The sequence below is a fragment of the Haliotis asinina genome, chromosome 16 (assembly GCF_037392515.1).
Source record: "Haliotis asinina isolate JCU_RB_2024 chromosome 16, JCU_Hal_asi_v2, whole genome shotgun sequence".
Taxonomy (NCBI): Eukaryota; Metazoa; Mollusca; class Gastropoda; order Lepetellida; family Haliotidae; genus Haliotis; species Haliotis asinina.
The window spans coordinates 25,984,939-26,009,829 of record NC_090295.1 but is presented as its reverse complement, the minus strand read 5'-3'; the positions used below and the strand labels follow the sequence as shown (position 1 = coordinate 26,009,829).

The 24,891-nt window shown below is 41.8% G+C and overlaps 2 protein-coding genes across 5 annotated transcripts in view; one reads left to right on the top strand and one right to left on the bottom strand.

The window, feature by feature from the left end:
* Window positions 1-24,891, bottom strand: part of LOC137268944 (uncharacterized) — a 280,426-nt gene that overhangs the window by 108,731 nt on the left and 146,804 nt on the right. The window lies entirely within an intron of this gene.
* On the top strand, window positions 442-19,406 carry LOC137268549 (fibroblast growth factor receptor-like 1). 4 transcript variants are annotated; one of them, XM_067803118.1, is made up of 8 exons: window positions 442-635; window positions 11,926-12,100; window positions 12,625-12,779; window positions 13,445-13,568; window positions 13,793-13,959; window positions 14,414-14,552; window positions 16,490-16,828; window positions 18,569-19,406. In XM_067803118.1, the coding sequence occupies exons 2-8, from the start codon at window positions 11,986-11,988 to the stop codon at window positions 18,610-18,612; spliced, it is 1,083 nt and encodes a 360-aa protein (XP_067659219.1). In that variant the 5' UTR covers window positions 442-635; window positions 11,926-11,985; the 3' UTR covers window positions 18,613-19,406. The 4 variants fall into 4 exon arrangements, with proteins under 4 accessions (XP_067659219.1, XP_067659217.1, XP_067659218.1 ...); XM_067803116.1 differs by having other exon boundaries at window positions 16,490-16,849; XM_067803117.1 differs by having other exon boundaries at window positions 444-619; window positions 16,490-16,849.

The window sequence follows — 24,891 nt, the reverse complement described above, 5'->3', positions numbered from 1 at the left end:
TTGTATTTTGTATATTGTAGCATGTTTGTCTGGCGTATTGTGTGATACTGTATATTGTTGTATGTCTGACGTATTACGTGATATTGTATACTGTAGCATATCTGTTCGACGCATTGTGTCAAGCTGCATATTGTAGTATGTCCGTCTGATATATTGTGTCTTGTTGTATGTTGTAGTATGTCGGTCTGACGTATTATGTCAAGTTGCATATTGTAGTATGTCCGCCTGGCATATTGTGTCATGTTATTTATTGTAGTATGTCTGTCTGATGCATTGCGTCAAGTAATTCGGGCATATTACAAATGTTTGTTGGAGCCTACCATTGAATATCGATACACAATCTAACAAGAGTGCGGTGTGGCAGGAGGGAGATGTCTAACGGTGTAAGGAGTCAGGTTCCAGTCACAACAGATGTTAAAACAGACTATAAGTAGGAAACTCAGACCGGTAGCGAATTTCGCCCGCTTTCACAGCCCCGACCAGTTCGTGCAATGGAACACTGATTGTCGGAAGTCTCCAATACCATAACTTCTGTCTTTCCCTCCTTCAAGGCCAGAAAGTCGGTTCTGTGATTTCCGGATTATTTTCTGAGGTTCCTGAAAAGCCCCCAATAGATAATGTGAGTCAACATACAGGTAAGTGTTTGTTCTACAGATCTCTTCATGCTAAAACCACCTGTCTGCTGTTGCTGTCTGCTGCCCTGCTATAGTAAAGTAGTATAAATCCACCGTGCACCCCGGGGAATCATCCCGTCATGATACATATAACAAGCACTGTTTCATACACCGTCGATCGACACCTATTGTTGTCTCCTGTACTTGTATTAATGTAACAACTGCCAAGTTGGTGGACCCACTCTGTGTGCGTGTGAGCTATTGTACGATATAGCTGCCGTCTGTTAGTACACCACAAAGCGTTTATATCCAGTTCTAAAGTTTATAGCAGACTACAGCGTAAAACAAAGTTAATTGTTATTATTGTCTGTGATGCAGCTTGGTGCAGATGGCGGAAACATGATTTTGTGCTTGTACATGTAGTTGATGACATCAATAAGCAGGTTATTGCAGAACACATGTAGCGTCGGTTCGTGTCGGTGCCGATCCTATCACCAAGTTTTGTCTTGTCGAAGGTGTGATTAAGACTGTTGAGTATGTGACACTTGCAAACCGTCGTAAGTCACTACAGGTGGCTGGTGAAACTCCATCTGTGTTTAGTTGCACGAAGTTTCAGTTATAGAGTACACACCTTTTGATCACTTTCAAGAACATTTTAAACCTTGATTTTCTCTTAGCGGTATCTAGATTCAGCTCATAGTGGTTGAAACTATGGTATCCTGTCGTACCTGTTTCCTGGGGCTCAATTCAGTGTCTGGGTGACTGGGGCCTAGAGGGGGAGTGGTGTGTGGTGTAATTCAGCCGGGGTTATTTGAGTGCGCACCACTGCCGATTGTGCCATATGATATCATAACAGTCTGTTGTGTATGGCGTTGTTTCGAGAGCCCTTGATTACCCTCCATAGGTCAGACTAGTACTGTTTGCTACAGCCGTATTTACAGGTCACTGGAGGCACATGAAGAGCGGCACACGAAGGGCTTCGCACGGATAGTTACACGTCATATGAAACATTTTCCACGTCTTTTGAAAGGTTTCTCACTGATAGTCACGTCAAATGAAGGGTTCCCATGAAAGGTAGTCACGCATCACATAAAGGGCTCTCCTGAAGGATAGTAACATGTCACATGAAGGACCTGTCATGTAAAGTCACGTCACATGAGGGGCTTCTCGCGGACAGTCAAGTCACATAATAGGGTTGGTCATGGATAGTCACGTCACATAAATCGCTTCATATGCATAGCCACGTCACATGACTCGGTTCCCAAGGATATTTACCCCACATGGATACGCCAAGGATACTTACGCCACATGAAGAGTTTCTCATGGATAGTCACGCCACACAAAGGGGATTTCACGAATGCATGTCAAAACATTGATTACAGAACAGTCTCGTTTTCTGTTTACTTGGTTCCGTCATATTGCGCAACTTAGTCCCGACGTTTTGGACAAGGTCATTTAACTGGATGCATAAATATTAATCAGTATGATCTGATATGTTTGAGCACTTGTATGTTGCAACACAAGGCTTCTTCTAATCCTTGTAAACACTTTGTACAGCGGGCTCTGTCGTACAGCAAGCTCCGACAAACGGTAACCTGGAAATCGTGGAAATGTCCAGACGAGGCTCTGTGGCTAGTTTGACGGTCTTTGAACTGATATTGCATCAACCTCTTTGTGTGTTATAGAACTATGCTTAATAAGTGCAAAAAAACTAAAAAAACACATAACAGGTTTAACCAGTGAGCTAGATGCATTGTGAATCATTTTACCACCTCATCGAACAGCTAGCGATTCCATAGTTAAGGCATGCTGCCTGAACTTCGACAGAAAGTATAGGAAGACGGTGGTATTAAAGTTTAAACAGAAGATTCATTTGTAAATGTCATTTTTTATGAAAGAAAGAGTTGAAATTCTGTTCAAGCAGAGTAACTGTTGTTTGTGGTGTCTATTTTCACTTTCACACGAGAAAATTCTGATCGGGTGAAAGGTAGGTCATTGTCTGAATTAGTCAATGAGACTTTCGGTATGTTACGTCGCATGAAGGGCTTCTCATGATACATAGTAACACGTCACATGTTAGACTCTCCCGGATAGTGACATACCACATGAAGCTGTCTCATGAACTATAGTAGCACTTCACATTAAGGACTCTCACGTCACATGTATGGTTTCCACGGACAGTCTCGTCACATGAAGGACTTCTCCTATAGTCACATCCCATGAAGTTTTTCTCATGGATTGTCACATCACCTGATGAGCTTTTCGTTGATAGTCACGTCACATTTTCCGGTTCTCATGGATAGCCACGTCACATGAAGAGTCTCTTAGGTATGGTCAGGTGACATTAAGGGCTTCTCATGAATAGTCTCGTTACACGAAGGACTTTTCATGATTACTCTCATGAAGGACCGTCACTCGTCACATGAAAGGTTCATCGAACTGAATGGCAGTAAACCAACCGTGGGGTCCAAGTCAAGTAAATCCCTTCCAAATTGCGAGTCAACTAATGGTGGCCTATGACAAACACGTCACCTTTCCACTAGCTGTCAAACACCTTCCACATCCCCATGCATCTATCGTTTACTAGCCGACACACACCTTCCACACTCCCATGTGTCTCCTTCCCACTGGCTGTCAATCTCCTTTCACATCCAATCCTCCCCAAACACCCACTATATATAATATCATGCTACAGTACCAGCTCCTAACCAAAACGTCATTAATCTAATGTTGTAATCCATCCTACCGACGAATGGGTGATAAGAAATAGAAATATGGCCTTATCACTAATATGACTACAGATGTTGATATATGAGTTCGTCGTCAGATGTTAGCTGTGCATGCAGACCAAGAACTGTTCTGCAGACTCATGCCTTATGCTGTTCAGGAATTTGCGTTAAGTTTTCATGGCAACTTCTACGACTTCAAATACGGATGGGGATCGTTTCAAGATGAGGGACAAGGTCAGGGGCAGTGTGAGGGGCACGGGTGAAGTTCAGGGGTTAGAGGCGGATGTGAGGTTCAGGGGTTAGAGGTGGATATGATGGCCAGGCTCTGGAAGCAGGTGTGAGATGTAAGGGTTAGAGGTGGGCGTGAGACTGGGGTTCGAGGTGGGTGTGATGAGCAGGAGTTAGACACGGGTGTGAGGGGGCGAGAGGCGGATGTGAGATAATGGTGTTAGAGGCAGGTGTAAGTTGGAGGGGCGGGGTTAGTGGCTGGTGTGAGGGGCATTGATTAGATTCAGATGTAAGATACAGGGGTTAGAGGCAAGAGTGAGATGCAGGTGTAAGATGTAAGGGTTAGAGGCGGGTGTGAGATGTAGCCTCACAAGACAAAAGCCCCACAGACAAAAAGCCCCATTGGACAAAAGCCCCAGACATCTTAGACAAACGCCCCAGATAATATATATGAAAACCATTCAGATTTGACAAGATCTATTTGCAGGTTAATGTCAAAAATCAACACAGCATTTCAACACATACTTTCCCAAGTCCCGATTCTTGTATTTTTCGCCAGGTGCTCCGATTAAGATGGTAGAAACAACCTTTGGTCTTCACATGATTCCCAAATACATTCTTCACTGCCCCCGTGGTGGCCATCTCAAAGTCACTGATTACAACAGTTTACAGTCTTGACATTGCCCATTGAGCAAATTGACAAGACGCTGTTAACACTAACTACATTAATTAATCCTTCATGAAGACCACTCTTGAAAAATAAACAACTCTTAATTAATCCCCAATTTCTCAAGACCAACCTCCACCTCAAGCCGCACTTCCTACTCAGACAACCTTGAGAAAACATAATGTGGGTCTCTGTTTTTTGTTGTTGTTTTTTTCCATGGGGCTTTTGTCCAAATGGCTTTTGTCTGTGGGGTTCTGTCTTATGGGGCTTTTGTCCGTCCACCGAGATGCCGGAGGTAGAGGCGCATGTGAGATGTACTGGTTACATGCGGGTGTGAGATGTAGGGGTTACATGCAGGTGTGAGAAGCAGGGATTAGAGGCAGGTGTGAGGGGCAGGGGTTAGAGGTGGGTACGAGGGACAGGAGTTAGGGGCAGATGTGAGATACAGGGGTCAGAGGCGTTTGTTAGATGCAATGTTTAGATGCGGGTGAGAAGGACGGGCATAGGGGGCAGGTGTGAGATGCATGGGCTAGAGACAGGTGTGAGATGAATGTGTTAGAGGCGGGCGTGATGCAGGGGTTACGGGTGGGTGTGAGATGCAGGGGTTTTAGACGGGTATTAGTTGCAGGGGTTGGAGGCAAGTGTAAAATGCGAGGGTTAGAGGCAGGTGCGAGATGAAGGTGTTAGAAGCAGATGTGATTCAGGGGTCAGAGGCGGGTGTGATGTGCAGGTGTCAGAGACATTTGTGAAATTAGAGGCTAGAGGCGGGTGTGAGGGTCAGGGATAGGGGCAGGGTTTAGAGGCGGGTGTGAGATGCATGAGGTAGATGGGGTGTGAGATGCAGAGGTTAGAGGATTGTCTGAGATGCAGTTGTTAGGGGCAGGTGTAAGATTTATTGGTTAGAGTCGGGTTTGCAATGCAGGGGTTGGAGGCGGGTGTGAGATGCAGGTTTCAGAGGCGGATGTGAGACACAGATTTTAGAGACTGGTGTCAGGGGCAAGTGTGAGATGCAGGAGTTAGAGGCGGGTATGATATGCATTGGTGGGAGGCGGTTGTGAGATGCAGGAGTTACGGGCAGGTTTTAGATACAGGGGTTAGGTTCAGGTGTAAGATGCAGGTTTGAGATGCGGAGGTTAGAGGCGGTTGTGAGGTACATGGGTAAGAGGTGGATGTGAGGGGCAGGGGTTAGAGGCGGGTGTGAAATGCACGGTTCGAGGTCAGGGTCGAGATGAACAGGTCAGAGGCGAGTGTGAGGCATTGGTAAGAGGCGGGTGTTTAATCACTCTACGACCATGCCCCAAAGTGGCGCCTCGTTTAGAACCCAACAAAAGCCGTAACATAATATTCGGCAGGAAACAAAAAAACAAACACGTTAACCCAGAATTCAACCTTGAACAAAACATTGTAAAACAAGTATGAAAAATGCAGGAGTTTTCCTCACATCATATGGGAGTTCGACATGTCGAGCAATGTCAGCTTGTAAAAGAACGTCTACAGTCATGAAGTCTCTATATGTACTCCTGGTCCTCACCTTCTCTTGTCTGAGAACTGTTTGACATTATTCACAAGTGCAACCTAAAAGCTGAATGAAAACCTGTGTGGCACGTGAAACATTCATAGACAAAAAACGTTGGAAACTGGCAGTAACGCACATACCTTCATCCTACGAAAACGATGTGCCGATTTCTCTGACCTGTTTGACTGCTCTCTTGTCCATCCAGAATTAACCACCCACATATGGTTAATGATATGGACAATAACCTATGGTCATCACCAATTCCAAGTACAGCTAGCACCTGTTGTAAAAATAGCTCGTATGAAACTCTCTTCGAGACATTGTGTGCTATGTGACAAGTATATATGTACCAAAAACAAAAACTGCACAAAACATGTACTCTAACAATGTGCAACTTTCAGTCAAGACAGAAATAACGTCTTGGAGGAACTTGCATCAATTATTAGTGCAAGATTTTGGCTTTCAGTAATCTTCATCAAAGTATCTGAATTCGTTCACAAGTGTAACGCATCATATGTCCAGACCTCATCTGGACACAATGTCAGTATCAAATACATACACAGATGTGTGTATGTCTGAAATATACTTGTACATCCCTGTCTTATGATTGACAGCCAGGAATATATATATGTGCATGCACACATACATACATACATGCATGCATACATACATACATATACGAAATGATATATATGCTGTAGTTGGGGAATCTATGTTTCAGGAAATACTTTTATGGCGAAGCTGTGAATATCAGGCACTGTGACATTTTACAGACAAACCCCAGCAAGTATTTCCAGTGTGAGAAATACAGCAATATTTTAGAAACGCATATATCGTCCAAGATGATTAACCCGAAGAAGTCCACCAGTTAAGGTTGATAAGCGATTGTTTATTTTCGGAATGGCTGTAGACATAACCAAACGCGACTAGCTGTGCCTTAATTATACGAATCGTGGCTGTCTGATTGCAGTAGGGATAAATATTTACTACATGAATAGCCTGGGGTGTAAGCTGTGCCAGTGAGGGGTGGTGAATGGTGTAGGCGCGCACCGCGGTGCCAGGCAGACATTTGTACTCTTCACCAGCTACAAATGTTACATTTTCACAGCAATGCACTACGTTTCCCTGAAATGTCTGGGATGGGGAACTGCACACATACTTGTCGTTTGACTAACCATGACCTCGGTAAGGTGAACCTAGGAAGGTCACGCTAGGTCTCTGTGATATCCGTACAATATCACGGCACAACCTCGACATTAAAACTTCATTAAAACAATCACACACTTTAAGTCTGCTAAACATTCCATATCAGTTTTGTACCAATCCATATCAGATAGCATATGTAAACGAATGTATATCCATTCACCATGTCCACTCCTCCTACAACGTTCACTTCCAGTACATGTCAGAATATCTTGCTATATATAGTTTGGAATATTTGGCTCAACCAATTGACTTACGCTATTTATCTCGGCTGCAACTCTACTGTGGCCTTCAAGCATATTTATAGCGATCCTTTCCGAGGTATTTATGAATGTGTTCATAAACTGAATTTTCCAAAAGGTATATTCTGATGCAAATCAGATGAAATCTCTGACAGAGTGCCCCAAAACTTCGAGATGTCATAAAAATCGTCCCAACGGATTTGTAATAAAGAAGGCGCGTGATTATTGCACGGGAGTAAAATAGCCAAATGCATATTTATGACCATCCATGTTGGCAGTGTAATGGAATAGTTTGCGTGTATTCCGTAAATGTATTAACGTATATGATTCGTGTTTGCTTTTGATATTTGAATGTTGCCAATTGTACTCGACCATGCTTCTAAATTATATTACTAGATATATATCATTACAATAAAGCATCATTCCCTCAGAAGCCGGGAGTGCTCCCGCGCCTTTGAAGCTGTACTTGACAATGCTCATTTCAAAGACAATTTTGTAGAACTATCACACATTATGGTTACTATGTTCCTCTGTTTTGTAGAACTATCACACATTATGGTTAATATGTTCCTCTGTTTTGTAGAACTATCAAACGTTATGGTTAATATGTTCCTCTGTTTTGTAGAACTATCAAACGTTATGGTTAATATGTTCCTCTGTTTTGTAGAACTATCACACATTATGGTTACTATGTTCCTCTGTTTTGTAGAACTATCAAACGTTATGGTTAATATGTTCCTCTGTTTTGTAGAACTATCACACATTATGGTTAATATGTTCCTCTGTTTTGTAGAACTATCAAACGTTATGGTTAATATGTTCCTCTGTTTTGTAGAACTATCAAACGTTATGGTTAATATGTTCCTCTGTTTTGTAGAACTATCAAACGTTATGGTTAATATGTTCCTCTGTTTTGTAGAACTATCACACATTATGGTTACTATGTTCCTCTGTTTTGTAGAACTATCAAACGTTATGGTTAATATGTTCCTCTGTTTTGTAGAACTATCACACATTATGGTTAATATGTTCCTCTGTTTTGTAGAACTATCAAACGTTATGGTTAATATGTTCCTCTGTTTTGTAGAACTATCAAACGTTATGGTTAATATGTTCCTCTGTTTTGTAGAACTATCAAACGTTATGGTTAATATGTTCCTCTGTTTTGTAGAACTATCAAACGTTATGGTTACTATGTTCCTCTGTTTTGTAGAACTATCACACATTATGGTTACTATGTTCCTCTGTTTTGTAGAACTATCACACATTATGGTTAATATGTTCCTCTGTTTTGTAGAACTATCAAACGTTATGGTTAATATGTTCCTCTGTTTTGTAGAACTATCACACATTATGGTTACTATGTTCCTCTGTTTTGTAGAACTATCACACATTATGGTTAATATGTTCCTCTGTTTTGTAGAACTATCAAACGTTATGGTTAATATGTTCCTCTGTTTTGTAGAACTATCACACATTATGGTTACTATGTTCCTCTGTTTTGTAGAACTATCAAACGTTATGGTTAATATGTTCCTCTGTTTTGTAGAACTATCAAACGTTATGGTTACTATGTTCCTCTGTTTTGTAGAACTATCAAACGTTATGGTTAATATGTTCCTCTGTTTTGTAGAACTATCAAACGTTATGGTTACTATGTTCCTCTGTTTTGTAGAACTATCAAACGTTATGGTTAATATGTTCCTCTGTTTTGTAGAACTATCACACATTATGGTTACTATGTTCCTCTGTTTTGTAGAACTATCAAACGTTATGGTTAATATGTTCCTCTGTTTTGTAGAACTATCACACATTATGGTTAATATGTTCCTCTGTTTTGTAGAACTATCAAACGTTATGGTTAATATGTTCCTCTGTTTTGTAGAACTATCAAACGTTATGGTTAATATGTTCCTCTGTTTTGTAGAACTATCACACATTATGGTTACTATGTTCCTCTGTTTTGTAGAACTATCAAACGTTATGGTTAATATGTTCCTCTGTTTTGTAGAACTATCAAACGTTATGGTTACTATGTTCCTCTGTTTTGTAGAACTATCAAACGTTATGGTTAATATGTTCCTCTGTTTTGTAGAACTATCAAACGTTATGGTTAATATGTTCCTCTGTTTTGTAGAACTATCAAACGTTATGGTTAATATGTTCCTCTGTTTTGTAGAACTATCAAACGTTATGGTTAATATGTTCCTCTGTTTTGTAGAACTATCAAACGTTATGGTTAATATGTTCCTCTGTTTTGTAGAACTATCAAACGTTATGGTTAATATGTTCCTCTGTTTTGTAGAACTATCAAACGTTATGGTTAATATGTTCCTCTGTTTTGCAGATAGTATGTCCAGTGTCCAGTCGCATGTCATCTACTTCAGTGCCAGATGAACTAAATAACAAACTATACTAGGGGGTAGGCATTGCTAAGAATTTTCATACTACGAAATATTCCGATGAGAAAACATATATACGTATTGCAATATATTGCAAGAATATTTTAACCAAACATTCTTTCCCTTGTATTGTTTGTGCCAAATAGCATTTACATTTTATTTTGTCATGATTATTAAAATTTTATCAAACGTAGTGCTTTTGTTGTGACTTTACTTTATAAATCAAGCATTAACTCTATTACAGCACACTAGTTATTGGTTTCAACTAGTTTATCCACTATCAAAGGAAAAACGCAGGCATAATAGTCTGCAATTGACAATTGACCTATTTCAGGACATATCAGAGATCACTGGTCATTTAGGAGTAAACATGTAAAACAGTCAGATCCAAAACACTGCGATACATTGAACAAACATTGACAGCGTATCTTTAAACCGAATATAGCTTGCCTTCGGGTGCAACCAACAAACCATCCATGTATATGTCACGGAAACAGTACAACTGACAAATCATGCACGTATGTGTCACGACAGGAGTACAAACGACAAATCATGCATGTATATGTCATGAATGGAGTGCAAACGACAAAACATCCATGTATGTGTCATGAGCGAAGTACAACCAACACACCTTGCACGAGAGGATTTTCAGCGTTGCCATTCGAGTAAGCGCTTTACAAGAAGTGTCCAGGTGAAATTTAATCACGATATATACACGAAAATAAAAATTTACAGCTGGGATTCCAATATTCACATCAAAACTTAAACAGGCTTTCCTTGAAGGGTGCAATGACATCTGTGTGCTCGATAGATTTTTATCGACCACACCCTGAGATTTGACGTCACAATCCTAAGGGGTTCTAGCGTAATATCTCTTGAGTGACTCTGGGATAAGGTCAAGAACGTTGCTATCTAGTTATAAAACTAAGTTAGTAAAAGCTAGTAGTCATTTTTCAATCTCTTATGACTGGCTCTGAACAATGAACAAACATCAGGTCCTAGCTTATGTCATGACTGCTTCCAGAGCTACAGCTGACATCTTTGGTCATTGAATTATGTACTCTTTTGTGTTCAGCTCAGATGGGTATCCTAGTTTTCCTTTTGAGTCACCTGATGATTTGTACCCACCTCACTGAACCTCAATTGGGTATTTTGCCTCTTTCCAATTACTGTAAAAGTGTGTTGAAGTTGAAATGTTGGTTTACGTATTCGTTATATATATTTGTAATATGAGAACCGATAAGGAAGACTGCCTTAGTGGATATTGACAGGCCAGTCACTCATGGATGGCTTTTAAAGTGTTTCATCCAGGAAATGCTAGCAAAGTATGGAGACTGTTGGAAACACCCCGTTGTGGAGGACCTTTCGTTTACGTGACTGGGTGATGTTGAAGGCCAAGATGTGTCGGTATGAAGTAGATGCTCATCGTATATTTTATGTTGAGTATTTGATGAATCATTACGTTCATCTCTACGTGGTTCGGGCCTGCATTAAAGGTCAATGCCATTGAACCGGAAGTACAGAAAGCCCTGTTTTGCAATAGCTGGTGAAGGCTTTTGCTTTAAAAGTTGTCCAACATTGGTCACGTGTCAAGCGAATGTCATTAAATGGAAAGTTTGTTATTGCGCTAGTTATTGGCGTCATCAGAAATGCACTGCAGTACTTGTTCCCCAACTCTTGTGCCCTTCGTCATCATGGTAGCTAGAGGCATGGGGTTGCTGTTTCCATGCTGTATTGCACTGGCGACGTTGTCTCCTCAGCAACAAGTGAGCGTATTTAACGCATTCGTATCATGCACATTGAGACAGTAGAAACCTGAATTGAAACTGCACTACACTCACCATTGATTAATTTTCCTGAACGCAAGCGATTTACATTTGACACCAAATTAGCTAGTGTATGGGAAGTCTTACTGGAAACTTCAGATGTTAGGGTGAGAACTGTTTTCTTTTGTTGTGTAGTAGAAACCTCTGTTTTATTTAGACAACAGCTATAAAATGTACATATATGTGTGTGAAGATGCAACAGCAACAGTCTAGAACCGGTACACTTTGACACTGACGTCACTGATAGCATCGGATCACGGGTCGTGATGCATAAACACTTTGACGAAGGACGATCATCTGCGTACAGATGACAACGACATCTATGTTAAGTGTTAATATCAAGGAATATCAACAACTGCAAGACCAAATATTTGTTTGTAAACCATTGATCCAGGACTGTCTTATTTATCACACTGCATTTATTTGTGAGTTCTATAAATTGCTACATCGAGCAATCGTGTTTATGAATATAATATATGTAAAATATTGTGTTCTCAGTTACGTGTTCAACCTGGCGAGCCTAATGTCAAAGGTTAAAGGCCGACCCGAAGTGTGAGCATGCGCCTTAGGGCCGCACTGCTGGTGCTCTGCCTGCTGGTGATGCTTGTTGCAAGTGCCGACGGGAAATGTAGAAAGAAAAAAGGCGGGAAGAAATGTGAAAAGGCACCAGTTGGTAAGACAACAAAATATTGCTGGTGATGGTTAAGTCAATCGGCTAGCCCTGGGTTAAGATTTTCGAAGCCCTCTTAGCGCTGAGATAGTCGCAAGTTAATGTTAATGTATGACACTTACGACTATTTTAGAAAATCTAGGCCCTGAATCCGAACCTAATGTTTTCTAATTGCTTTTATGTGTGTAAATACAAGCTACGTCAACGTTAATTTCAAATTTGAAGGTACCCAAACTGTCTTCCAGTTATATCTGAGGCCGAAAACACCCCAACTGTTTCACTAGAAGTCACGGAAGGGGTAGGTTTAATGACTGGACTGTTGTCGCCGGAAGATGCCCGGACTTCTCGACTAAAGCTACTCACATATAGTATAGGGACGCCCAGTCCCCAGTTGTGGGAGGTATTTGTAATTCGTCAGAAAGAATCATAATAAGTGTAAAACACACATTCAGTTGTACTTGGTTTTCATTTCAAAAGTACGTTTGCTGTTGAGTTCACTGCTCATTTGCTACATCTTGGCGACTCAGGGCCCCCTCGGTGGCGACGTCGCAGGAAGGAGACTGTGCTTGTGGAGAGAGAGCTGGCCACGGTGGTGTTAAAGTGTCAAGTGCGAGCTAATCCCAGACCTCGCTATAGGTGGTACAGAGACGGCAACCTTCTTAATACCAAGAAATCCAAAAAGGTTGGTCAATAAAAATATACGTGTGTTCCACTGACTTCACACAATGTACACTGTGACCTGTAAGACGTGACCATGTGTTATAACATCCAGTTATAGTTTCCGTAGAGAAGGTGTTGCTTGTGGCCTTTCTTGTGGCTTGCATATAGGTAATGATATCTGTCAATAGAGAATTGTGGATTATCGCCCTTTCATCAAGTAACGACTCAAGACATGTCTGTTGTCGCGCCTTTGTTTCAAACTGTGCAACTCCTCTGAAACATAAACTGGCGTTCTTTATGCTGCATATTTATCGACAATTCATATAAATGTTTCAACATACAGTGGCTGAATCACTTTATATAGCTTACACACGCCAGATCACAACATGCGGCTTACCTTTGAAGACAAATTTAGATATGGCTGGACAAGAACTGCACTGTGCAATACACACAAAACCACACACTCACGCCGACAAAGACACACATACACCCACGTACACACACATACTCACACACCTGCAAACACACAAGCTCTCACTGTCTTTGTCTCTGTCTCTGTCACTCTCTCTCTCTCTCTCTCTCTCTCTCTCTCTCTCTCTCTCTCTCTCTCTCTCTCTCTCTCTCTCTCTGTCACACACACACACACATGTGAGATGTGTATATACCATTAAGCTCTATGTATTCCAGTACCGGCGCAGATCGTACCGTCTGACCATCAACTCGCTTCAGATGGCCGACTCCGGGCAGTACACATGCGTCGTCTACAACAAACACGGATCTCTCAACGGGACATTTACTCTGAGGGTATTAGGTGAACACTTGTTGTTGATTATTGCATGCGCCACAAGGTATCTGCTCCATTCTAGTACCGCTGGTGGATACATGACAGGTACATTAGTACAAACCCATAAACTGTCATCTTTTACAAATCGTTTATGATTACAACAGTCTCTGAACAGTTGTTCCTGTCATATTGCTGCCCACATAGTTAAAATCTGTACTGTGTCATTTGAAAACGTCGTGTTTGTTTTGCAGGGTCGACTCACGACATGTCTGAGATCACTGTCAAGGAAAGGCCCAGAAACCAGACGGCCAAGATAGGAGACACGGTGGTGTTCGGCTGTAGTACGGACAGTTTCCCCCGGCCTACTATAGAGTGGTCACGGAAGAAGGGGAACAGTCCTCGGGTTGACATCCTGCAGGTACACCTGCACGCGATTAGCAACCGTTTCGGTTGTATAAACAAGCACGGGTGTCGATCATGTAAACAAGCATCCGTGTCAGTCATGTAAACAAGCATACTTGTCAATTATAAACAGGTGGAAGCTGTCTAAAACGGCACACAAATAATCAAGTTTAAACAACATACTGGATTATAGAGCTGATGCTAAGTGTACACACCAGGCATGGGACTGAGATGCTATGCCGGTGTAGAAAACTTGTGGGATTGGACAGATGCCGGTTTTGACAGCTTCCATTGTAAACAGGCATAGTGTCGATCTTGTTAACAAGCAATCACGGATATTGACTACAACCTTAGTGTTGTGTGTATTTAAGCATATCTTGAAATCATTATCAATAACCATACCTACACAATATTCTGAAATGAAAGGTTATTTCTGAAATCAGACTTATCTTAATTATTCCATGTTTCAGAAACCTAGTGCCAGCAGACGGGCCGAGATGTTTGTGCTTGACCGAGTTACTAAGGATGACATCGGTTTATACACATGTACCATCAAGAATAATATGTCCAGTCGCCAGCTCACAGCTAAACTGGATGTTATACGTGAAGGTGCGTTACCCAAACGGAAAGCTGAACACACACAGAGCCTACTCACTCTTCACACACATAGTCACACCATTCCCGACATTACTCCCAAGACATAAGTTAATAATTATCGGTGTCCTCCCATACAGGCAGTTCGCAAATGCCTTAAAACAACAACATGTACGGTTCAGCGAACAGATTGGCTACTACCTGTTACCTGTACACATTATAATGGAGTAGTCCAAATAATAACACACACAAACAACTGAAGCTATATTGTCTACTTTGAAAGATGCACGAAAAGATATTAACTTGAATTTTGATTGCTGCAATACGAAAGCTGGCAATTTTCATAAACATTTCAGTTTAACCTTTTGGTCTAACGGGAGTAGGCTTCATCATATTATAAACATTGTCAAAAAGACATCTAAAATTATTGGAGTATTTCAGAAATTAAACCCCCTACGTAACAGAACAACTCCAGTTGTGTTCAGGATTGACTGTGGTACTCAACATCATCTTTTGTTTCATCAGCAGTTTAAAAGTGGAATTATAATATTCCCTTAGCTATCTTATATCCACGTGAAAGAAACATGTGCACCTAAATAATATTCATGTGGAATAAGGAAGTTTAATGTTTTGCACAGAAGATATATGATGAGATCACTTGATTGTAATTATTATTTACAATAAACATGACAAATGACGCATCATGCCAGGTGGTCATAGATGTGAGAATGTTTTTTCCTTACTGCCTTGAATGTCCATTGTCTACTATCCAAAGAAAAACCGTTAAAATCTTTGGAATATTGTTTGAAATTAGAACATTGATTGACATTGATCTTATCTTACATGGCAATGCAAGTCTCTCATTTGCTGAAAGTCAGGTTATTTTTATCTCTCTCAAACAATCTTTTTCCCAATTAACTTCTGTTATGCGCATCCTATTAGTGGAAGAGGGAGTGTCTTTGTTGGATAACTTGTGACAAATCATTTTTTTAATGAATAAGATATGCTTCAGTCATTAAACACAACCAAATCCGTTTTATATTCATTTGTAACTGACAGTAAAACACATCATCATTTAATTGCAACAAAATTTAATTTACAATCAAAGTTCTCAGTAACAAACCCGTTTCAGTGTTACCCTACTCTGCTCTCAAGACTGTTCCATCATACTCGTAGGTGTTCCCCTAATTAACCTCCTAGTTCAGTGTCTGTCAAATGGGTGTCTGTAATTTGGGAGGTAACCTAATTGTGCAACGTTGTGTATTTCTGACATATGGGGATTGCTATGGATATATATTTGCCGATTCCATCGTCTTGTTGCTGTTGGTGCAGCCTGATAGCGGTGGTTCAACTGTCTGTACATGTTCAAAGATGGTCGTGTTGTCATAAAGGGACAAAACAAACAAGGATTGTCCCCGGGGGATGTTCAAAACTGAAATGGAAAAAATGGTTGCTTGATGTGTTAATACGTAACATTAAGCAGAAGAAAGATCCTGTCATTTCATCAAAATATGTAGATATAGTTAAGGCAGTTCAACTTTGAATAATGTGTTGGGCGCAAATCGACCCTACTTCTGGTCATGGTCGCGTCCTGATCACCCTAAACCTTTATCACTACCATCACGTATTACAGTGCTTGTCTGATACCTTCTCCAGTGTGTGTGTGTGTGTGTGTGTGTGTATGTCTGTGTCTGTGTGTGTCTGTGTCTGTCTGTGTGTGTGTGTGTCTGTGTGTGTGTGTGTCTGTGTCTGTGTCAAGTGTAGTTTAGTGTCGCCTTTAACAGCGTGTCCGTTACATGGTGAGATGCCAACTCGACCACGTAGTTTACATACAGGTGTGATCTCGCTGATGCTCAGACGTATAAATTCCATGTAGTCCAGACTGTACTAAATTAGAGCAGAATGTCAGTTGTAATAGTACATCATTGACAGGTGTTCCCTTACTCTTGCAGGCGAGGAGTTACCATTTGAACCAAAGTGCGCGTTGCACATTCGCAAGGAGTACCTGTATGACAGTGTGTATGGTTGCAAGACGTCACAGCCCGTCAAGATTACTTACTGCATGGGCTCGTGTGGACGCAGCGAGTTTACCCCACTCCTCGTCTTGGCGGCGACCAACATGTCGTCCACAGCCTCTACCCCCACACCCCACATCAACCAGACATGCAAGTGTTGTGTAGGACAGGTGCAAAGCCTCCGCGTGGTGTCCCTGGACTGCCCCTCAGGGGGAACAATGAACGGATTCTTCACCACGCTGGGAGGGTGTGTGTGCCGCAGCTGTAGTGTTGAAGGTGGGTGGGGATGGGCTCCATGTAAGTAACACCTAGTTGTAATGGTGGTCTTCACTTCTATTTAACCTAAAACGTCTGTGCCTCATGCTGGTAACAGACTAACTGACTGACTGCGCGCTGAAGACAGGTCGTACGACAATCTGATTGTGCTAAAGACTGTGGTACAGGCTGATCTTGCTACAGACTGATGGACTGCGCGCTACAGAGTGGTAGTAAGATAATCTGATTGTGCTACAGGCTGGCAGCACTACAATATGATCGCCTTACAGACTGACTGTGCTACAGACTGGCAGCACTACAATATGATCGCCTTACAGACTGACTGTGCTACAGACTGGCAGCACTACAATATGATCGCCTTACAGACTGACTGTGCCACAGACTGGCAGTACTACAATATGATCGCCTTACAGACTGACTGTGCTACAGGCTGGCAGTAGTACAATATGATCGCCTTACAGACTGACTGTGCTACAGGCTGGCAGTACTACAATATGATCGTCTTACAGACTGACTGTGCTACAGGCTGGCAGTACTACAATATGATCGTCTTACAGACTGACTGTGCTACAGGCTGGCAGTACTACAATATGATCGCCTTACAGACTGACTGTGCTACAGGCTGGCAGTACTACAATATGATCGCCTTACAGACTGACTGTGCTACAGGCTGGCAGTACTACAATATGATCGTCTTACAGACTGACTGTGCTACAGGCTGGCAGTACTACAATATGATCGTCTTACAGACTGACTGTGCTACAGGCTGGCAGTACTACAATATGATCGTCTTACAGACTGACTGTGCTACAGGCTGGCAGTACTACAATATGATCGCCTTACAGACTGACTGTGCTACAGGCTGGCAGTACTACAATATGATCGCCTTACAGACTGACTGTGCTACAGACTGTACATTATGAACGATCATTTGTTACTCATCCCTTGAGCTGCCGACTGACAGTACTACAGTTTGATAGTGAAGTAGTACGTCAAATTGACAGTACTGACAGTACCCTACTGGATAGATGTGGTCACAAATTGCCTCTGTCCACCCAGCAGTAAATTGCGTACCTGTTCGTCCGACGATGTTAGTCTGAAGTTGAACCTTAAGCACCTGGCAGGCTACATTCTCCACAGGAAGTTTTCTGTAAGCGTTGACCATTACGTCATCATTACGCCTGGTAGTACTACAAGCTGACAATGTTAAGGACTGATAGCAGACCAGGTCCACGGTCCTCAAAACGATCGTAACGGAAAGTTGATCGCAGCTGTCGTGCGGTAGGATCGCTGTGAGGAACACAGCGGCGGATGCAGCTTTCTGAATAAGGGTTGGTGCGCAGTTCATTCTCACCCGTGTTTATCGACGAAGGGGGTCCTTTCTCGTTCCACATATGTAATGGAACGGGTCACAGGGGCAGACAAAGACAAAGATTAAGACAAAGACTGAACGGGTCACAGACTGATTGCGCTAAAAACTGATAGTTTCACAAACTGAATCCGCAAAAATACTGATAGTTTTTCAGACTAGCTATTACCAACTTATGGTTTAATTTTGTTGCAACTTCGTAGTGTTTCAAGCTGATCTAGAGTCTAAGTTTCATATTAAAGTTACGTACTTTATGTACACGCGATAACCCATTATTTAACTAACTATTAAAGTTACGCACTTGATGTACACGCGATAACCAATTATTTAACTTATGTCCAGATTTTTCGAAAGTATTTTTCTCGTTGTAGCCGAAATGGGCGCAACGGATGGGCCAACAGCCAGAACACCCTGACGCACTGACGACTATCAAGGCTGCTGCTGACGTTGCCTGGAACAGCACGTCTTTGGAGACGTGATGCCGATGCCTCTGTTCCAGTCACCGCAGCCAGGAATAGGCCGAATACCTACAGGTTGACCCCACTGTTCATGCGGACTGCTGCAATACGTGCCCAGTCTGTGAAGCAAGGGCCTCAGCGGATCTGCTGGTTGATCTCGGCATGACCACCTTGACGATTTACCTGGGGTTGGAGCGAAGTCTGGCGGGAATTAACGCCCGACATGCAATGCGCTCATCCGTTGTCCACTTGTATGCCGATGTATGTCACATTTTTCTTGATAGTGATATTTTTTTTATTAATCATGATTATGGACAGTGGTTCTGTTGACTTCATATGAAAGTAAGTGACTTGGGACACGTGCCTATGTGTTCTGTATCAACATTGATGAATCGCCACAGCTGCCTGGGCAGGCCAAACGGACAGTACATTCATCAATACAATATTATGTGTTAAGCTTGTCCTTACATAACGTTTGAATCATATTCTTATAATAGATTTCCACGACAAAGAGCTTTCAACACAAATGTATACGACAGATAGTTTCCCCTAAGCCGTGGTGTGTCTACGTATGCCACTCTACCTACAAACCAAACGATCAAACATTCTTTTCCCTTTTATAGAAGTCACGTTTCCGTTTGAACCTAGAAATTTTAATTCCACACAATACGCCTCGACACCTGTGTAGTTGATACTGTATAATGTCCTCACCACATGTTTGGGTATCAGATATAAGACTGTTGGTAACGATTCCACGTGTTATGTTGTGTTTGTTTTTATTCCATGTACATGAGGAGATGGTTGGGTAATCTAGTTTGGATCGGCGACAAATTTTGACAGGTGACCCCTGAACAAAAAGGAATGAGCGGATTTTACGCTGATTATATCAATGTTCAAATATATCACAGAAATGGACGTCACACATTTTCCAAATATAAGGACTACTTCCCTCAGCGAGATAGACGAGCGAATCAGAAGTATATCGGTTTGAGACACCAGAAATATGATGGAGTGTGTAAGTTAGACGGTGCTATTATCAGTTGATCCACGATTCAAATCCCAGATGCTTCTCAGAAAGCATGTTTGACCTGTTAACGAGATATTTAAATACTGTTTACAGAGAAATGTTCACACAGGAGCAATATCTGTCTCTGTCGGCCTGGATATCGCGGGTCTCCTTGAGTTTACACCATGTTAAATGCTTATCTGCAGATGCAAGTGGGATTGCATTTCACGTTGGCTACATGCTACTGATACATAGTACATCGAGGGTAATTCGGAGCGGAATAGGTCCCGTTTACGCAGTGCTGTTCTACTCTTGAAGTTAACTGCAGGCGAGGATCGTAGCTACCCCATGCTGTCAACCACAGGGCGTTACTCAAGTGTTTACACTTATAAACGACTGAAAGAAGAAACACTGATGGAATTGCCAAGAACTAAACAAAGTCAGCCGAGGGACACGTGAAAAAAGTAGGACATGGAGATATGTTGAAGATGGATAAAGTTGAAGAGCGCGTACATGTCAAATACTTGTAGAAAATGTCATACATGAAGTAATGAGTACCATACTGTACAACGTGAGTACAACACTGCACGACATGAGTACAATACTGTATAGCACAAGTACAACACTACGACACTGCACGACATGAGCACACTTTACAACATGAATACAACACTGAACGAGAACACCCCTGCCTCTTCCACTGGCGCGTGATGGTCAGTATTGTTGAAGTATGTCAGGAAACGGTCCCGTCAGCAGCACCCGTAATATGATATTGTTACATCAGCAGACTTGCCACGGAACCAGTTAATTTCTTTATGAGAAACACTTTGACAATGAGTATCAGCTCGTCGGGTTCAAAAGCTTCTGATATATAATGAATGCATGTCTCGTGAAAGCATAGCTCTGTTTGAAGCTGACCAAGAAAGGTTCTTGCAGCGACTTGTGTCTATGGCTGAAACCAGTTTCTCCAGTTACAGTTTGAGTATGAACAACAATCACAACAGTGGACATCGCCTTCACCCTAAGAAAACAAGGACTGTAAAGGGTTATGACCAAGGGTATTATCATTGTAGACTATCTCTAAAAAGGTCAAATCGTAGCAGTTTACACACTGAAAGCCGAGAAAAGGTATTCTTTTCCATCAGAAATGCACGGTTTGACCATACAATCAACGAGAGCGGTTAAGAGCTTTTTCAACTTTCCATTTCCCCGTGCCGACATGACGATACGCGAAGCCTGTGTCGGCTCAAACGATGAGGTCATACGGAGCGTGCATAACCTTTAGTGACCACCATCAGGGGGCAGATCGTCACGAAACTGGGATAGTCTCCATACATCATCCTTGCCAGCCAGAACTCAACGTAGAAACGGTCTACGGTAAAAAAAATAACTCATTTTGTGTCTTTAGGTGTAGTGCAAACTCAGACCCGTGAAGGTCCAGGGGTGGAATAGGTCTTCAGCAACCCATGCTTGTCATTAAATGTGACTATGCTTGTCGTAAGAGACGATTAACGGGATCGGGTGGTCAGGCTCCCTCACTTGGTTGACACATGTCATCGATTTTCCAATTGTGCAGATCGATGCTCATGTTGTTGATCACTGGATTGTCTGGCCCATACTGGATCATTTACAGACCGCCGCCATATAGCTGGAATATTGCTGAGTGTGGCGTAAAACTAAACTCACTCACCTTACAAATTCAGATGTTGGCACTCTCACCGTGAGAGTTGATGACTTCACCAGGATATGCATTACAACCCTGCGTCTTTTTGGCGTCATTGAAATGCATTTACACAGGTGAAGCAAATAATAAGGATTACATAGAGAGTTCGTGTCTGTTCATTTGCAAGTGTTGTTTTTTTTCCGTGTAATCCCGTAAAACATTGAGTTGTAATTGTTGGTACGAAAGATTTATGACAGTAAATACCACCACCTTGTAAGGAAGTCTGTATTTGGCGCCCCAGGCCAGTTTGGAACGGATGGTACGAGCAGAAACAGGTTCAATTCTCAACCATTTTACCTACGTATTTATGCGTAAGTGTAAAAGAGGTATTTCCATAAGTCTCCGTGCGGTGATGAACATGCGTACGTCAGGCAGACGGACACCACACAGTGCACCATGTCGTGACACCTTTCTTGGGGCAGCAGGTGGTTCATTTCTAGGTATGTTTCTTCGTGTCCTAGGCTGCGCGCCATGTCAAGATAATAACCGACATACATAACAGGGCATTCATGGAGAAGATATCTGCAAGCAAGCAGGGGAACACTGTACGTCTCACCACATCTGCAGCACCTTGAACATGTTTCCAGGGAAACTTCTGAGTGTTGTGATCAGTATTTATTCGAATGTTTTTCTTACATTCACTTTGAGAGTATGCATATTTGTGTCTATCCTGCAGACCAACAGATGTCTCCATTGTTCGCTAGGTTGGCTTGCAGCGTTGAGGTAACCCTCAGGGGTCACTTATGAGGTTCAGATCAAAGTGACACGCATGGAAACAAGGCGTTGAGAGATAAAATCCAGTGAAACCTAAATAGATCGCTAGGGTTGTAATCACGCACATCTAAACTTAGAAAAACACATCAATTGCTTTTAAAAAGGCAGAGGCTGGTGCACATCAAGAGTGCATTTATCAATGTGATGTGTGTTATATAAGTGTGTATACCTGTTCTACTGCGTTGTAAAATCCTAGGTATATGTTATTCATGGTGTAAAAGGAAACGTTCATGTGACGAGGGTCGTACATGACAGATACTGGTAAATCTCATCCTCGCCTGCCATCCCGCAGTGGGGGTACATACATACATACATAGTCTCAAAACATATAAATACGAATGTTATGGTCGGTCGTCAGAAGACAGATAATGGAAAATAATTCCTTCGTGCAAGTGGGTAAAGAGTCATTCTTGATTTTGACACTTCACTGTAGGTCATCAAACGGTCATCAAGTCATCAGTTGTGTTGTCTGCAGTATTTGTGACCGGACTAGGAATGTGCCATTAGTTTAATGAACCTGGCTGTCGACATGCTCCAGTCAGGAATGAACCTGGCTGTCGACATGCTCCAGTCAGGAATGAACCTGGCTGTCGACATGCTCCAGTCAGGTAGAACCCAATACCTTTAGTGTGTTTAGTCTATGATTTTCGACTTTGCAAAAGGACTCTGCAAAAACAATGTTAATGGCAGGCACCGCATAGGTCGTCTTATGTTAACAACACCAGGCCAGGGTGGATTAATCCTAAGCCGGGGTGAAAGAATCTCAGTTTACTTGTGCCAGGAGCTGCAGATCGTCTGCCGGCAGCTGACGCGAATGCCTAGCGACCCCATGTTTTACAAGCGGTAACGAATCAACAGATTCCAGCCAGACGCTAATGGCGTTTAAAGCATGTCAACTGGGGGAATCGCCGATGTAATGATTTCCGATATGCTTCATAAAGAGGTCTTGATTTCCTAGACAGACACAACAACGTGCAAACGTCAGTGTGGGGCAGCAATGAGGGGCGGGATCACGACGACAGCATGAGCGCACCTGCATATTATGTATGAAATATGGCAAGCCGTGTTCATGTCTGTTAAGAAATACTGATATCTTCAATGAAAATAGAGATATCTTGAATTGAACTGAAGATATGTCGAATGGAAATAGTTACAGATATCGCATGAAATAGCGAAATCAGTTCAGAAAATATTGAAGCATATCAATTATATCTTGAAAGGAATTGCTGATATCTTGACTTGAATTAGAGACATCTTGACAATTATTTAGAGATATGTTGATGTGATTAAATGATGTCTAAACTATAGATAATGTATTGTGAAATAACCGGCATCGTGATATGTTTGTAGATGTCGTTAATGGAATTGGAGATATCTTCATATTCAAACCAATTCACGATTTCTTCAAGTACTTCCGGCTAAATATCCGTAGAAACTTCCGGTTCTGTAAAACACCATGTGATGTTTAGAATCATAACACTCTGTGCTAACGATTCCCAACACGTCCTAGATTGTCTCCATGCCACAACGGGTGACATACAGCATTTGTATATCGCCTTCAACTGGTAATACGAAGACAGCCCATCCAACAGCTGCTATCTGAAGCCGAGACAATACAACACTATAGTCTGTCTCACGATGCCCGAGCCACATTATTTCCCCTACTTCCAAGCCCACTGTGCAATGAGAAAGTCGTAAATAAAGCAAGGGTCTAGATTTCCTAAGGATCTAAATCTCTGTTCTCTCTAGGGCTCCTTTTCAGTTTATGTGGGTTTGTTTGTTTCTAGCAACAATTATATATATTCAGATTAAGCATTAATCTAAAAGAATCTCTATCGTCTCTCCTTCGCGTAGCTAGAGGGCTGCTAACTGTCGCCATAATGTCTTCCTTGTCCCACAGTCCCGTGTCAGTAAAATATTCTTTTGCTGGCATATTGAGAAACCCAGTATTCACAATATTACTGAGAAGTTAGAGGGCAAAACTTGCAAAAGGTATCTGAAACAACACGAAAATTATCTTAGTATTTGTATTTGTGTCTATGTTACATATCTATTTGGATCATATGTGGAGAAAAATACAAGCAAAACACTTTACAGAGAAAAAAATCAACAAGTGCTTGGTACATTTTAGCGAAGTTTCAGAGTTCAACGGTCCCGCAATTTTCATGTTTTGAAATACGTTTTACTACGCGCGATTTGACTGGTTTGCCACGATTCTTGGCAATGGTGGCCTACGAGAGGGGTACGAGTCATCCTGTAGGTCACGGAACTTGTAGGTCTTGTAGGAGACGAGTAGTTACGAATGGTGTGAAACTATCTTGTAGTGATTTCTTTAATGCACGTATTAGTGAATATTAGGTATTTTAACTAAGGAGTAGTGTATCTGTATAACTGCCCATCCCTTGCACATTTCATTTGTTTTTACAGCAGTTGTATCTTTGAAGAAAACTTTGTCCCTTGGCTTCAGTGAATAAGATTTCAAAACTGTCCACGTGCAATGAGCAATTGTTTTGCACATTGCAGGTTTGGGACATTTGCATAGGTTTGGCTGTATCAGATTGCCTCGACTGTATTTCGGATCCATCGACATTCCGTCGCTGTGAAAGCAGTCTGCATTGATGGGGGTGGCTTAACATTACTTGTTCACATTCATAGGAATTCGTTTACACAGAAAACATATTCTCTGTACAAACAGTGTAATAACGTGATTAATTCTGCAAACAATGGCACTGT